At 37.5% G+C, this 17,156-nt stretch overlaps 1 protein-coding gene across 3 annotated transcripts in view; it reads left to right on the forward strand.

The window, feature by feature from the left end:
- Window positions 1–17,156, forward strand: part of LOC139136543 (DNA-directed RNA polymerase, mitochondrial-like) — a 184,982-nt gene that overhangs the window by 94,824 nt on the left and 73,002 nt on the right. For all 3 annotated transcript variants that reach the window (XM_070704267.1, XM_070704265.1, XM_070704266.1), the window contains one exon: window positions 4,387–4,490. In XM_070704267.1, coding sequence (XP_070560368.1) covers window positions 4,387–4,490 — 104 coding nt within the window. The remainder of the gene's footprint in view (window positions 1–4,386; window positions 4,491–17,156) is intronic.

Below are 17,156 nucleotides of genomic sequence, written 5' to 3' on the forward strand. Positions count from 1 at the left end.
AGATATTCATCACACAGAGCTCTGATAGCATACAATGAGATATGTCAGTATTGCATCAATTAATTGCTAATTTGCATATTGATAAATTTTTGTACAAAATTAGGGTGATATCCTTAGAAATGCTGCATCAAATTTGATGAAATTTGGGGCAGATGTTGATCTTCCAATAGTGTTATGGCATGCAAAGGTATGTAGTAGTGTCATGTCAATTAACTGCCAATTTGCATATTTAAGGCAATACCAAAGGATTCAAATTGCTAAGCAACGGTTGCTAAGGGTAATTTCCAAAATCAATCAAAATACAAAGTTTTCATGGTTTTCGTTGCATAATAAAGATTTACAGAACTATACAATTTCAAAAGACGCAGGTTTGTCACGCAATTGGTCAGTGACGTCACACATATACAAATTTTCACAGGTCTACTTTAAAATGTTTCAGCTCCTACAAATTTGCACCAAATTTTCCAAAATTTCAGAATGTAACACGTGAGATACCTGTTTAGAGCCCCTAGCATGGATTAGGTTATCTGTTTAAGTACAAACGATTTTTGAACAGGAAAATATCTACAGTCATTTTGTGAAATTTTGAAGGGTTTTACAGTGATATCTTATAAAAGGTCCGGAATTTTTAGAAACTCATGCTTATCTATATTCTCATGTATGCAGGGATCACTTTGGGGCGCGATAACGCGATATTTACGCTGAAAAATCAGAAAAATCGCATTCAGAAAAATCAATTGGGCAAAAAAGTCGCGCCGATAATTCAAATGGCGCGAACCTGATACCTTTACGCGATCTAAATTCATCGGTAATATTTGGCAGGTTTTCAGTACAGAACCACTCATTGTGTCGCCGTGGAGAGCACTATAATTACGCTAGAAAAAAGCTATTGCAGAGTTACCCGTTTCAACAGCGTTTGTGATTGGTTGCCAACAGGAAGTTTTGCGTTCATTGACAAATCATTTGAGTCGATACAGCAAGTGTTCATTGCTCATGTACAGTGTGTTGTCGTCGCTCAAAATGGCGCTTTCGAAAGTATATTCGTGTCAAGTACGAGTAGTAGTGCGAAGAAAAAACGAAAATGCACTATTCTGGACTACTGTACTTCCGTTACTCCCGCACTGGAAAGTATGGATTCGATCGCCTCCGATTACAACTACACTCTGTGTGACATTGTTCGGATAGGGTAGTGAATAGGCCAAACCCGGAATTCGAATCGACCACGGTACAAACGAAGCCATGTGCGTAAACGCGCTTAGATGTACGTGTATTTCCATACGCATTAGTACACATGCGGGCTTGTTTGTACCGGCATCACGTGATTATTTGGGCGTACTGAGTCTGTAGAACCCATCCGTCCTTTTTATTCCGGAGTAGAACCATTTCGCCCAAAGCCGTTTCATAAATGACGAGCACAACGAAATCTTATTACCTTTCGAAACTTTATTGTGTTTATCCTCAAACTGTTAACACCAACAGAAGTGGCATTTAGGGGGTCAAAGTTGCCAAATTTTTGCCCCCATGTTGAGTGCGTGTAATCGGACTGCTATTGCAGTAATCGGACGTTATATTTTGAATGTGATAAGGGGCTAAATATTGATATTTTGAAACTTCGAACAACGATTTTCAATTTCGATGTGTTTAGAAAACTATATGGAAATATTTCGTGATGATTAGTTACGTTTGATCCATGGAGGACGCAACTATATTTCAACGTGTATAGCGCTTAGATATCGGACATGGGCTGTCCCTGTGTGTTGCGTTCGACACCTGGTATCGTACGGTGTGGCTAACTTCACCAAGTTTGTAGCGCCCGAAATAGCTTCTACCAAAAAAAATCCAAAACGGGACGGCAGCGTCATATGCTCTAGCATGACTTGTATTTTAACACTATCAAAACGGAGCGAAGTGAGTATAACGAACAGCATGTCATTAAATGTCTGAAAACTGAGGTCGTCCGAAAACTGTCTCACTGAGTGTATTGTTATGCAAATTAACCAATATGCAGAAAATCAGGGAAAGTTAGGTCCCACAGACTTTGAAATTCTCCCACTGTTTTTTTTCATGTGCGATTTTATCTCATGCCGTTCTTGAGCCAGGGTAATCCCTGTGTATGACTTCAATAATCCTACCAAATGTCAGCTTAATTGGTTTACAATTGAGAGAGTTGAAAGATTTTGAGCATTTTAAAAATACCAGGAGTCGAAAATCCATAGAAAACAACGGAAAGGTAAGATTTTGCACGTGCAAAAGTGCGCGTTTGGAACGTTGCCAGCGATAGCAATCAACTCGCGCTGTGAATCCTTCGGTATCGCCTTAATGAATTTTTGTAATTTTGCTGATTTGTCAAGAAATGGTTCATCAAATTTTTATGAAACTTGGTACAGAGGTTGAGCTCACATTGCTTTAACATTGAATAAAGATACTTAACAGTGTCATGCTTATTAATTTTCAACCTACATATTTAACGAATTTTTCTTACTGTGGTTTTACGACTTATCCGGACACCAAACTTGCTAATTACCCAGCATCGGTAATTACCAGAGCACTTTGGTAATTCACCTCAAACTTGATACTCGATCTGGCTGCATGAGTGCTCCATGGGGTACACAATGTGTATACAAAGTCACCGATAAGTATCACACTAGTGCCATAAACTAATTTGTGACCAGGGGTTGGCATTCCACTGAACAGCATTCCTCAGTAAAACCAACATATGTACATGTGTGCTGTTCGTCCGTGTTACATGTAAAACTCAACTATGGAGAGGTTAGGAGAGTATAGTTGGTCGTTAGAGTTTGTTAAATTACTTTGCGGAGCAGAAAAACTATTACTAACGTTAAAACAAGGGGACATTGGAATTCCTGTTACAGCATTGTGAGGAAAATCCTACATTATCCAGTTTATTTAATCCTATGACCCTCCGTCTCCGTCACTAGAATATTCCCACTCCACGCATCACGCCATTGGTTTTCCTCCTCTAAAACCTGCAGTTTCATTCATTTGAAGCAATTATCCTTTCATCTGTGCAGAGTTTTTACCGGTGACTATTACAACTTTCACTGCCAGTTGTTGTTTTCATAAGATGCAGACAATTTGATACTGAGGTACGCTGAGTTGCTTTTACGTGCAGGCAATGCAGATGCCACTTCACAGTTCACACCGTGCTGTTGATCGGCAAATTACAAGACGTCTTTGTTTCACTTTTTTTTATTTCAAGATATGATTCATGTGAAAATTTTACCAAATGTCACTGATGGGATCGTGTTTTCAATTTCATTTGATGCAGGGATATGAAATACTGTGTCAGTTTAGCTCGGAATCGTTGCTGAGTTTTGCTGCCTTTTTGGCAATGGTTGTCTATCAGCATAAATGTGATCGAAGAATGTTCGTTCATGAAGATAGAGAGATTGAAAATCTTTTCTGTATTCTAGCTTCCTTTACAATTTCTTCAGGTGCAAGTCGATTTAGGAAAGAGATTGAAAGTTTGAGTGGTGTTCAATAATTGTGCCTAAATCAGCACGAATTGAATGGAAAAAGTATTTAAGTAGGACTGTTCAATCAGGCATGATGTCCATTGAAGTTGCAGAAATCTTTTTGGTGCAGTGGGCAGGTTTACTGCAATGCAAGTTGTATTTGTCCTGTGCCATTTTCATCACTTTGTTCAGCAATTTTTTGTATGGGTACACTGTTGAAAACTTTGAGTGCAAACTCATGTCTCAAATTGGTTTATGCTATCACTGTATGCACTGAGATGTCGGCATCTGTGTTTACACTTTGCCACCCATGGAGTTACTGCAGCCAGATCAAGTATCAAGTTTGAGGTGAATTACCGAAGTGCTTTGGTAATTACTGATCAAAGTCTCAATATCATCAGCGAAGTTGCTGGGTAATTAGCAAGTTTGGTGTCCGGATAAGTCGTAAAACCACAGTATTAGAGTGATATGTCCAGAAATACTTCATCAAATTTGATGAAAGTCGGTACAGATATTGATATCCCAGTTTTGTAATACAATTCATTGACACTTTGCAGTATCCTGTATGAAATGTGGTACATGTGATAATCTGTCAGTGTTATAATAGAATGCCAAAATATTTGGCAATATCCTGTCAATTAATTACTGATTGAGTTATATAATGACCTTTTGTAATTAGGGAGGCATCCCAGATTGGTTTTATGTTTTCACTACCATGGAACTCATTCTTGATCACAGAAACAAATTAATGAGCTTGACTTTATCCTCTCTGAGGACTTGTAATCAACATACCCATTACAAGTGGGGACAATGTCATCAACGGTGACTTGTTGTGTCGAAGATATGGTGCCGTAACTGTATGACATTCCCGATTGACATTTCTTGCAAATGCTTCTTATATTTCTTTCAGATGTTAGATCTCATCACTGCTGTGTTTCTGGATAAAGGAAGTGTTGAACTTGATATTCCCCAACCTGTTACAGAATGCCGAGAGCTTCCACAGATCTCTGAAAAGTAAGCAAAAATCTCTTCTTAACCCCCACTGTGGTCTGTCTATACTAACAGAAAACAATGGCAATAATTATACAGTAAAATGTTGATTATCTGAATGTTGATTATCCGCATTGTTCAGTTATTAGAACCTGCTTCATGTCTGGAGATAATATCACTGTTCACTTCTGATTCACTGTCAAGCATGATTGAAATCTGTTTGAAATTCTGACTTGTAACTTTGTATATTTGAAATGAATGCATTGCAATAGTTACATATCTTGAAGAAAACTGGATAAATGAAATGACGATAAACTGTTGTTCTCCGATAGTTTGATGACATGAATTTTGATTAAGCAAGAAGTCTTGACAATCGGTTGTTTGGATCAGATTCTCTGCTTCTACTTTCATGTTTGGGAAGTATGCTACAGGCTCAGCTGGGTGATCTTTTGAACTTCTATCAAATAGTATGGATGTAAAGCTCTTTTAGTATTGGAACATTAAGATGAACAAAAAATGACCCTTTACTAGATATGTTACATTTCGTTTCATAATGAAAGCAAATCATATGAAAATCTCAAAAAATTTAGAGCAATCACTCACTACTTTCAACCTCACAGACGTCCACAATATTGTATCTGCATTGTTGCCAAGTCACGGCACAATCACTGTTGTAGGCTCAGTCAGTCATCAGAACTACAGTGTAGCTGTCATGTTTGCTGACAGTGGAACAGTACAAATAACAACCCAACAGCAAGCTCCACTAGTATACTTGGTCATCAAAGCAATTAAGGTCTACCATGATCAGGCTTTCTTGACTGTTAAGAGCTTATTATTTCTTGACCATGGCTAGATATTTTGGCAGAAAAAAATTGATTGGCTATGTCATATTCCGTGATATGTATACCCTATGCCGGATCTGTACATCAGTATTCAGAAATGGACTCAGTTGCGAAATCAATGTGTCAGTCGATATTCATTCATCAGGTTCTTCTTAACTTTTAGCTAATATAGAGTAAAGTCTATAGAAGCTATCAGGACGGGTACCCATCCAGCGCCAGTCAGTCAGTCAGTCAGCCAGTCTGTCTGTCTGTATGAATGTATGTATGTGTCTGTATGTAAATTTGTATGTATGTGTGTCTGTATGCATGTCTGTCTGTCTGTATGTATGTATGTATGTATGTATGTATGTATGTATGTATGTATGTATGTATGTATGTATGTATGTATGTATGTATGTATGTATGCATGTATGTAACACTGGCCCCTTCCAACTATGAATGGGTACTGTTTGGATTTTTCCCCATTTATCTCATTTCCCCCCTTACTCACCATCCATGTTTTGTCCATAGGACTTCGGTGTCCCCAGGCCCCCATGTTATTTACAGTGATTTTTTTTTGGACACCGTGGTGCTAAGCACCAAAGGTGTCCTTTGTCGCCACAATTTCTGTGTGTGTGTCCGTCTGTCCGTCCGTCCGTCTGTCTGTCTGTCCGTCCGTCCGTCCGTCCGTCCGTAGACAGATTTTGTTCCACTCATAACTTACAAACCCTAAGTTCCAATGTCATGCAATTTGGTATTTGGTATTATCATGATGAGACTTAGATCTGATCAGATTTTGGTGGGTGTGGCTTATTAATTAATTGCCCATTTGCATATTTTATGACTTTTTTGCCATAGGGCTATATCTCAAGAAATATTGAACGAAATTTGATGTGACTGTACACATACTTAATTAGTCCCCACGGACACCGTCCGGGGGGACTTATAGGTTTGGTCATGTCCGTGCGTCCGTCTGTGCGTCCGTCTGTGCGTCCGTGTGTGCGTGCGTCCGTCCGTCCGTTCACCCAGATATCTCGGAGACGCCTGGAGCGATTTCGTTCAAACTTGGTACAAGGATAGTAACCTACCTCATACAGATGCACGTCGATTTGTTTCACAATGCGATCAAATTTGGCCGTGTTAGAGAACTTTTTAGTTTTCACCTCCATAGACCCCCATGTATAAGGCAGTCCATAGACTCCCATGTATAAGCACAGGCAACCCATAAAGTATTACTGAGATTTTCACACTGGCACAGGCAACCCATAAAGTATTACTGAGATTTTCACACTGTTTTCTCTATCATTTTTAGTCCCCACGGACACCGTCCGGGGGGACTTATAGGTTTGGTCATGTCCGTGCGTCCGTGCGTCCGTCCGTTCACGCAGATATCTCAGAGACGCCTGGAGCGATTTCGTTCAAACTTGGTACAAGGATAGTACCATACCTCATACAGATGCACGTCGATTTGTTTCACAATGCGATCAAATTTGGCCGTGGTAGAGGACTTTTTAGTTTTCACCTCCATAGACTCCCATGTATAAGGCAGACCGTAGACTCCCATGTATAAGGCAGACCATAGACTCCCATGTATAAGGCAGACCATAGACTCCCATGTATAAGGCAGACCATAGACTCCCATGTATAAGGCAGTCCATAGACTCCCATGTATAAGGCAGACCATAGACTCCCATGTATAAGGCAGTCCATAGACTCCCATGTATAAGGCAGTCCATAGACTCCCATGTATAAGGAAGTCCATAGACTCCCATGTATAAGGCAGTCCATAGACTCCCATGTATAAGGCAGTACATAGGCTCCCAAGATAAATAAAAATTTAGTTTCTCATCGTATTTATATTGCAAAAAGGATGCAGTGACACAGTTTTTAGTCCCCACAGATAAAGTCCAGGGGGCTCATAGATTGGGTCATGTCAGTCCGTGAGTCCATCCGTTCACGCAGATATCTCAGACACTTTGACAAAATGTCATGTGACCTTGGTGACCTTTGACCTCAAATATACATATTGTCCATAACTCAGTAACCACAAGTGGTAAACCTTTCATATATGGTATGATGGGACACCCTATGACGCCACATATTGTACCTCATTAATTATGTGCATATCTAATTTGAGCGAGCCAATAGAGCTAGAGGTCAGATTTTTGGTATATATGGATAACTTAGCAATACAATTTTTTGACAAAATGTCACGTGACCTTGGTGACCTTTAACCTCAAATATACATATTTGTCCATAACTCAGTAATCACTAATGCTACACCCTTCATATTTGGTATGATGGGACACCTTATGACGCCACATATTGTACCTCATTAATTATGTGCATATCTAATTTTGAGCGAGCCAATAGAGCTAGAGGTCTGATTTTTGGTATATAGGATAACTTAGGAATACAATTTTTTTGACAAAATGTCAAGTGATGTCAATGACCTTTGACCTCAAATATACATATTTGTGCATAACTCAGGAACCACAAGTGCTACACCCTTCATATTCGGTATGATGGGACACCTTATGACGCCACATATTGTACCTCATTAATTATGCACATATCTAATTTTGAGTGAGCGAATAGAGCTAGAGGTCTGATTTTTGGTATATAGGGATACCTTAGCAATACAATTTTTTTGACAAAATGTCACGTGACCTTGGCTCGTTAATTATGCCCATATATAATTGTGGGCAAGCCAATAGAGCTAGAGGTCTGAATTTTGGCATATATGGATTAATTAGCAATACAATGTTTTTTTCAAAATGTCACGTGACCTTGATGACCTTTGACCTTGAATATGCATATATATGCATAACTCAGTAATCACAAGTTCTTTACGCTTCAATTTTGATAGGATAATAGACCTTAAGATGTCACATCTTGTACCTCATTTATTATGCACATATGTATTTCTTGGCTGGCCAATACAGCTAGAGGTTTGATCTTTTTTCCCGATTTAGAACCATAACTTAGACATGCCTCTTGTTTCAAATTGGGAACAATGACATAGACCTATGTGTCCATAGATCTGAACATATACACTTTAGTGATACTTCTTAATGACCTCATTTCCCTGCCCCCTCAAGACTAATACTCCTATTACAAGTGGGGACTATGTCATTGTCAATGACTTGTATTTAGTAGGATGGGAGACCTTATGACAACGCATATATGGATTAATTAGCAATACAATGTTTTTTTTCAAAATGTCACGTGACCTTGATGACATTTGACCTTGAATATGCATATATATGCATAACTCAGTAATCACAAGTTCTTTACGCTTCAATTTTGATAGGATAATAGACCTTAAGATGTCACATCTTGTACCTCATTTATTATGCACATATGTATTTCTTGGCTGGCCAATACAGCTAGAGGTTTGATCTTTTTTCCCGATTTAGAACCATAACTTACACATGCCTCTTGTTTCAAATTGGGAACAATGACATAGACCTATGTGTCCATAGATCTGAACATATACACTTTAGTGATACTTCTTATGACCTCATTTCCCTGCCCCCTCAAGACTAATACTCCTATTACAAGTGGGGACTATGTCATTGTCAATGACTTGTTACCCTATAGCATAACTATGGTAAAAGTTTAGTAAGTTTGGTTAATTAATTCTAATTTGCATATTTAATGAATTTTTGTAATAAGACTACCAGTATACTCAAGAACTTCTTAAGCAAATGTGATGGCCATACTTTTATCAGCTTGTAGAAACATCATAGTTAAGAAACAATTATTTTTAAAATAATGCTACACCATGAATACTGTTTTATGTGTGATTATTTTTTTTTCAATAAAATAAAAAATGTGTTCAGTGGGTTTTCTCATAGGAGTGTACGTTAGCAGTAAGGGGTTCGTGAAGTTGTGTTTGCGGCGCCATCTAGTGGTCAGAACCAGTAAGGCCTTTCACGATGCTGAAGTTAGACACGGTTTCGGATTCAGTTTCGGATTCGGTTTCGGATTCGAGAGACTGAAAAAATTTTTATATTTTCAGCCAATTGTTACACTGTGGAATACTAGATTTTCCTTACTTTCCCTGGACCTTTTTTCAGCTAAAATAATATCTAATCACACTAGACAAAGTGAAAATAAGATCACAATAAAACAATGCATATATTTCATGGCATAAATTGTGTGCATATATTCACAAGTAAAATGGTTAAAAAGTAGAAATTACAGAAAGCTTCAAAGGACTCTAATTTAAAATTTAAAGGAAGTGTCGAGCAAGGAAAACAATATTTACAAAAACATACTTTAATCATTTTATATGTCACAATGTGTGTCACATGGTTTAATGTTAATATGTTGTATTAATTTGATGTTTTGATTGATGTTGTTTTACATAAATTGCATTTTGAATGTACCATACTAAATTCTCGGACTAAACTATCAGTTAATATGTTGCGTAATAAAGATAGCATTGAATGCATTTCTTTGAATTGTGCGTAGTACTGTTAGCTTGAATAGTCTGAACTGCATAATGCCCATAATTGAGATGGACAGCTCATAAGTTGTAACTTTTGACTGATTTTTCAGCAGTTTTGTCTTGTGTAGTCATGCATTACAGTTCCTTGCTCTACTGCCTAAAGTGTTTTGATTTTTTAAACTTTATAAATTATGATTATATATGAAACATTTATGTCATGAAATACTTGCTACATTTATGTGATAAAATACATGCTATTTGTGCAGTAATTTCATCTAGCTAAAATATCTCCTTGTGTATCAGTAGTTATTATATTCTTCGAAAAAATAATAGCATAAGCTTGAAATATAATAATCGCAATCATACCAATCCATAATCCAATGACAGTAGGTCGGAATTCGCAAGACAATAGTTGTAAACATAGACACAAAACAGCACAGAACAGACAGTAAATAGACGTTACACAAACAAAGTCATATTCATGAAAGAAAGATATATGGACCTCTGGCCAGAAGACCAAGAAGTGATGTCAGGTGTTTCGAAAATGGTAAGCGTATCCTGCCCCACATGTGGCACCCGCCATATATCAATCTATAAGTCAGATAGGTAGTGGTCGATCACTAACTAAGGCCCAATGTCACCGATGCCAATAGTGATCATTTGTCGAAGAGAGATATTGTATTTATCTACCAGCTTGCGATACCTGCCAAAAAAGCGTTTGAATGTGGAGACAAGTCTTGCTCTGGTGTAACCTTGATTTAATAGTTTGTAAGAGAGATGGCCATGTCTCTCTACAAAATCACCATATGAACTGCATGCTCTAGCATATCAAATAAGCTGGGAAATGTATACCCCATATTAACTAGACTCAGGATAACACATGATGATAATGATGTGCAATGGCTTTGCTCAACATGTTATTCATATTTGAAAAAGGGCAACATTCCTCCATGTGCAGTGCATAACAACATGTCATTTCTAACTTTACCAAAGAGCTTGCACTTCATCCATTAGAAGAAAGACTAGTTGCATTACGTATTCCATTTATGCAGTTGAGAGAGCTACCTCGAGGACAACAGACTTCATTACGAGGGAATGTTGTAAACGTACCATGTGATATATCTACAACTGTTAACACATTGCCACGCCCATTAGATGCATCAAAAACAATACCACTAAAGCTAAAAAGAAAACAAAGTTACAAACATGCATATCAAGTGCAAAATATTAGACCACAGAAAGTTGTTGATGCTGCACAGTGGCTAGTACAAAATTCTTGTCTGTACAAGTCTGAAAATGTCACTATCTCACCCCACACAAATCATTTTGGTGTAGTTAAAGATAAACAGCAAGAATGGAAAGAATTTTACCTCAAGACAACTCTGATAAACAAATTGCAACTGATGATACACAATGCACAGATGAATCTAACAGATCAGATAGTCATACAGGTATAAATCAAAATGACTCGGATCATTCAGTAACACATACTGCCACAACTGATAAGATTATTAGTCCCCGCGGACACCGTCCGGGGGGACTTATAGGTTTGGTCATGTCCGTGCGTGCGTGCGTCCGTCCGTCGTGCGTGCGTGCGTCCGTCCGTCCGTTCACGCAGATATCTCAGAGATGCAGGGAGTGATTTCATTCAAACTTGGTACAAGGATTACTTCATATGTCATACAGATGCACGTCGATTTGTTTTGTGATGCGATCCAATATGGCCGCCAGGCGGCCATTTTATTACGATTTTTTCATGTACAGAGCCATAACTCAGACATGTTTCAACTGATTTTATTCAAAGTTGGTACAAGGACATTGACCAATGTCATAGATATGCATGTTGATTTGTTTTGTAATATGATCCAATATGGCCGCCAGGCGGCCATTTTATTACAATTTTTTCATGTACAGAGCCATAACTCAGACATGTTTCAACCGATTTTATTCAAAGTTGGTACAAGGACATTGACCAATGTCATAGATATGCATGTCAATTTGTTTTGTGATAGGAGCCAATATGGCCGCCAGTCGGCCATTTTATTACAATTTTTTCATGTACAGAGCCATAACTCAGACATGTTTCAACTGATTTTATTCAAAGTTGGTACAAGGACATTGACCAATGTCATAGATATGCACGTCGATTTGTTTTGTGATACGATCCAATATGGCTGCCAGGCGGCCATTTTATTACAATTTTTTCATGTACAGAGCCATAACTCAGACATGTTTCAACCGATTTTATTCAAAGTTGGTACAAGGACATTGACCAATGTCATACATATGTATGTCGATTTGTTTTGTGATACGATCCAATATGGCCGCTAGGCAGCCATTTTATTACGATGCTTTCATGTACAGAGCCATAATACTCACACATGTATTAAGCTAATTTATTCAAAGTTGGTACAAGGAGATTGACTAATGTCATACATATGCATGTCAATTTGTTATGTGATACGATCCAATATGGCTGCCATTCGGCCATTTTGTTACGATTTTTCATGTACAGAACCATTATACTCAGGCATATCTCAACCGATTTTATTCAAAGTTGGTACAAGGACATTAACCTATGTCATACATATGTAGGTCAATTTATTTTATGATATGATCCATATGGCTGCATGGCAGCCATTTCATTACAATTATTTCATGTCCTTAGCCAAAACTTGAGCACGTCTCAACTGATTTTATTCACCAATTTTATGCAAACTTTGTACAAGGACATTGACTTATGTCATGCATATGCACATTGATTTGTTTTGTGATACAATCCAATATGGCCGCCTTGTGGCCATTTTTTCCCGATTTTTTCATGTCTGGAACCATAACTCAGACATGTATCAAGTGAATTTATTCAAAGTTGGTACAAGGACATTGATTTATTTATCTGTATGTATGTGGATTGGTTTCACGAGATGGTCCAATATGGCCACATGGTAGCAATTTTGTTATGGTTGTTTCATGTCGAGAGCCATAACTCTGGCAAGTCTCAACTGATCTTATCCAAAGTTGGTACATGAACATTGATATACTTGTTGATTTTTTAAACAGTAAGATCAAATATCGCTGCATGGTGGTGATTTTGTTACAGTTTTCTAATGTACAGAGCCGTAACTCAGACATATTTCCACCAGTATCATTCAAAGTTGGTACAAGGACATCGACCTATTTCATACATATGATCGTCAATTGTTTCACGTCATGTAGCAGTAACATGTCAATTATTGAAGTTTCGCAAGTAGGCTGATATGTCAAGAAATACTTCATCAAATTCATGAAACTTTGTGCAGATGTTAAGCTCACATTGCTTTAACATTGAAAAAGACATTTATCAGTGTCATTTTAATTAATTTGTAATTGCATAAGTAATGGACTTACCTAATTAGAGTGATATAGCCACAAATTAATACAACGTCAAATTTGATGAAACTTGATACAGATGTTGATCTCATAGTTTTGTAAATACTGCATCAAACTTTATGAAATATGGTACCAGTGATAATCTGTTAAGTGTTAGGATTGTATGCAAAAATGTTTTGCAACATCCTGTTGATTAATTCCTAGTTGACTCATTTTAGAACTTTAGGATGGTGCCTACATTGGTTTTATGTTTTCATCACCATGGATCTCATTCTTGGCCATTGAGCGCCATCTGTATCAAAGTATTTTTATCACAAACCTAATTAATGAAGAGGACTCTATCCTCTTTGAGGACATGTAATCAATGTACCCATTAACAAGTGGGGACTGTGTCATCAACGATGACTTGTTACATATACGACAGATAATGCTGACAGTGAACTGAACATAAACAAAGCACAAATTACAAGTAATAGGGATCAGAACCACCAGAATCTATTACATGTAACAACAAATACTGAAAATGACACAAATAAAACAAGTAACACAAAAGACTGTCCTAATTGCCAGAGCAAACAAATGTAACATGTGACACAGAATCTGATGATGAGTGGACAGAAGTGACAAACATAGATGACCGTGCTACAGGAAATCTTGATACATTACTTACACCTGAAACAACTGATATTGACAATGATGGTGCATACTGCTATGCTCCAGGAGAACGCAATAAACCGATGGGTTTGTTTCAAGATAAATATTCTGAAGAGTTGTCATTTCCTACAATATTTGCCGGCCAACCTAGACCAAAGACAAAAGTACCTGTACATTACAGTACACTATGTAAATGGGAACTAAGACATTCAGACAGGAGAGTTGCTAAATCAGTGCCGAACATTTTCTTCAAACTTAAGAAATTACAAGTAAAGCAAATACAAGACAAAGCTACTTTATCTCTACGTTAATGTAAATTTGAAGGCAAACAATTGAAAGCTGCTTCTTTCCAATCTCATGAGTAAGTACAAAATGTGTTGCATCTTGATGAAGGTTACAAAATTTTGAGAACTGTCCGAGGATCACCACCATATTGGGAAAAAGTAAAAAGAGATTTATTTACAATGATTCGTCAGCTAGGACTACCCACATTTTTCCTCTCATTTGCTGCTGCAGAAACTCGATGGCATCATTTACTATGAATACTTGGACAAACTGTGCATCACAAATTATACACTGATGAAGAGATTAGTCAAATGACTTGGAAAGACAAATGTGAATTGATTCAGTCTGATCCTGTGACTTGTGCAAGACATTTTGACTATTCTGTACAATGATTTCTTCATGATTTCTTAGAGAGTTCTCTTCATCCTATTGGTGAAATAGCAGATAGCTTTTATCGAGTTGAGTTTCAACAGAGAGGATCATCACATATTCATATGCTGGTATGGATCAAAGATGCTCCACAGTATGATAAAGATGATAATGATACAATCACTGACTTCATTGACAGATACATCTCTTGTCAAAATTTAATGAATTCTGATGATGAGACACTGCAAAATCTGATCAACCTGCAACTACATAGACATGCCAAAACCTGCAAAAAGAAGGGACAATGTGTCTGTAGATTTGGCTTCCCATTGCCACCAATGCCAAAAACAATGATACTGACTCCTCTTGAAACACAAAATCAACTGAAAGAGCACTATGTCAAAATAAAGGCGGAATTGGATAATATGTGTATGGTTGATGATATCACATTTGAGGAATTTCTGTCCAAACTCAAACTTGATGAGCAAACATACATTGATGCTATTCGCTCATCACTTGCAACTGACAAGGTTTTTCTCAAGAGAACACCAAATGATATCAGAATTAATAGTTACAATTTAACATTACTACAAGCTTGGAGAGCAAATATGGATATTCAGTTTATTCTAGACCAATATGCATGTGCGATGTACATTGTGTCATACATAAGTAAGGCTCAGTGAGGTATGAGTAACCTACTAGAGCGTGCCACCAAGGAAGCAAGAGAAGGTAATAAAGATATCAAAGACAGGGTTAGACATATTGGAAATAAGTTTCTTAACCATGTAGAAATGAGTGCTCAAGAAGCTGTATATTTGGTACTTCAAATGTCACTGCGCCGTGCTACACGTGATTTTGTGTTTATTAATACATCACCACCAGACAGTCGCACAATTTTGTTGAAACCACTCTGTGAAATTCAAGGAATGCCTCCAGAATCAACTGACATAGAAACTGACAGTCTCATTAAAAAGTACCAACGTCGCCCAAAACCTCTCTTGGCATGGTGCCTGGCAGATTTTGCAGCTTAGTTTGACTTCCACAAAGATGACACAAAACATAATCAAACAAACCACTGTTGATGATGAACTTGTACAACCATCATCTGAGTCAAATGTTTCGTACAAAGTTGGTGGACTGATCTACAAAAAACGTCAAAAATGTAAAGTAATTAGATATGTTAACTTCCACAAAGCAAAAGAACCTGAGAATCATTACAGAGAACTATTAATGCTGTTTCATCCTTGGAAATCTGAAAGTGAACTCATTGAGAATTGTGATTCATATCAAGAGAAATATATGCAGTTGAAGGCAGACATAGATGCAAAGAGATGTCAATACCAACATAATGCTGAAGTTCTCCAGCAAGCAATAGAGAATCTGCAGAATGAAAACGCTGAACAAAATAATGCTGTGAGTACAGTAGCACCTAATGCAATACACAATGATGAACAAGATGCTAACCAGGGTTCAATTGAAAACAATGGCTATGCATCTTTCAATCCAGACAAACCTGAACATTCAAATTATGATATTGGTCAAGACCTAGGTATTGCTGTCAATAACTCATGCATTGAGGATTTACAGCAACCCAGAATGAACAAGCAGGATTTCCATAATCTTGTAAGGAAACTAAATGAGAAACAGAAAGAAAATTTTATCATATTCTCAACTGGGTAAAAACTAAAGATGCTCAGTTATGTCTGTTTCTGACAGGTGGAGCAGGAGTTGGCAAATCTATGGTAGTCAAAGCAATATACCAAGCACTCTTAGGATACCTTGGAAGTCTACCAGGTGAAAACCCTGACCTTATCACAATGATTCTGGCACCAACTGGAAAACCTGCATACAATCTTGGTGGTACTACTATTCACAGTGCACTTCAAATACCTGCTAGTCAAGGTTTTCACTACAGAGCACTCTCAACAGATAAGCTCAATACATTGCAAGCAAAGTATCGAAACCTGAAAGTAATATTGATTGATGAAATCTCAATGGTTGGTAATGGCATGTTCAATTATGTGAATCTACGGCTGCAGCAAATAATGGGTAACAAGAAGTTGTTTGGTGGTGTCAGTATCATTAGTAGTGGTGATTCGTTTCAACTCAAACCTGTGTTTGATGGTTGGATTTTTCAAGATCTAAATGTGAACTATGGGCCTTTAGCAACAAATCTTTGGCAAGAATGTTTTACAATGTTTGAATTAACAGAAATAATATGACAAAAAGATGATGCAAACTTTGCTCAGTTACTAAACCGACTTCGAGAAGGAAACCATACAGACAATGACATTAAATACCTTGAGACTCGTATTGTGCAATTGAACTATGAAGATGAAGCTACAGAACATGTTACTGACATAGTCCACATTTTCTACAGCAATGCCAGTGTTGATTCACATAACATCCTAGCCTTTAACAAATTGACAGGATTTAAGACAACCATTGAAGCAGTAGACACAGTTATTGGTGATGTTGATCAAGCTGTTAAAACTAAAATCATAAAGAGTGTTCCAAAAGCAGCTCAAAAGACAATGGGTTTACAACTTACATTGCATATTGCCATTGGACAGAGAATTGACCTCTGCATAAATTTATCAGTTGAAGATGGCCTCATAAATGGTGCATCAGGAATAATCCGATTCATTGATATCCTAGATAACAACAATGTCACCAATTTGTGGATTGAGTTTGATGATCAGTCTGTAGGCCGCAAAACACGTCATGACAAGAAAC

The sequence above is a fragment of the Ptychodera flava genome, chromosome 7, assembly GCF_041260155.1.
Source record: "Ptychodera flava strain L36383 chromosome 7, AS_Pfla_20210202, whole genome shotgun sequence".
In the NCBI taxonomy this organism is placed as follows: domain Eukaryota; kingdom Metazoa; phylum Hemichordata; class Enteropneusta; family Ptychoderidae; genus Ptychodera; species Ptychodera flava.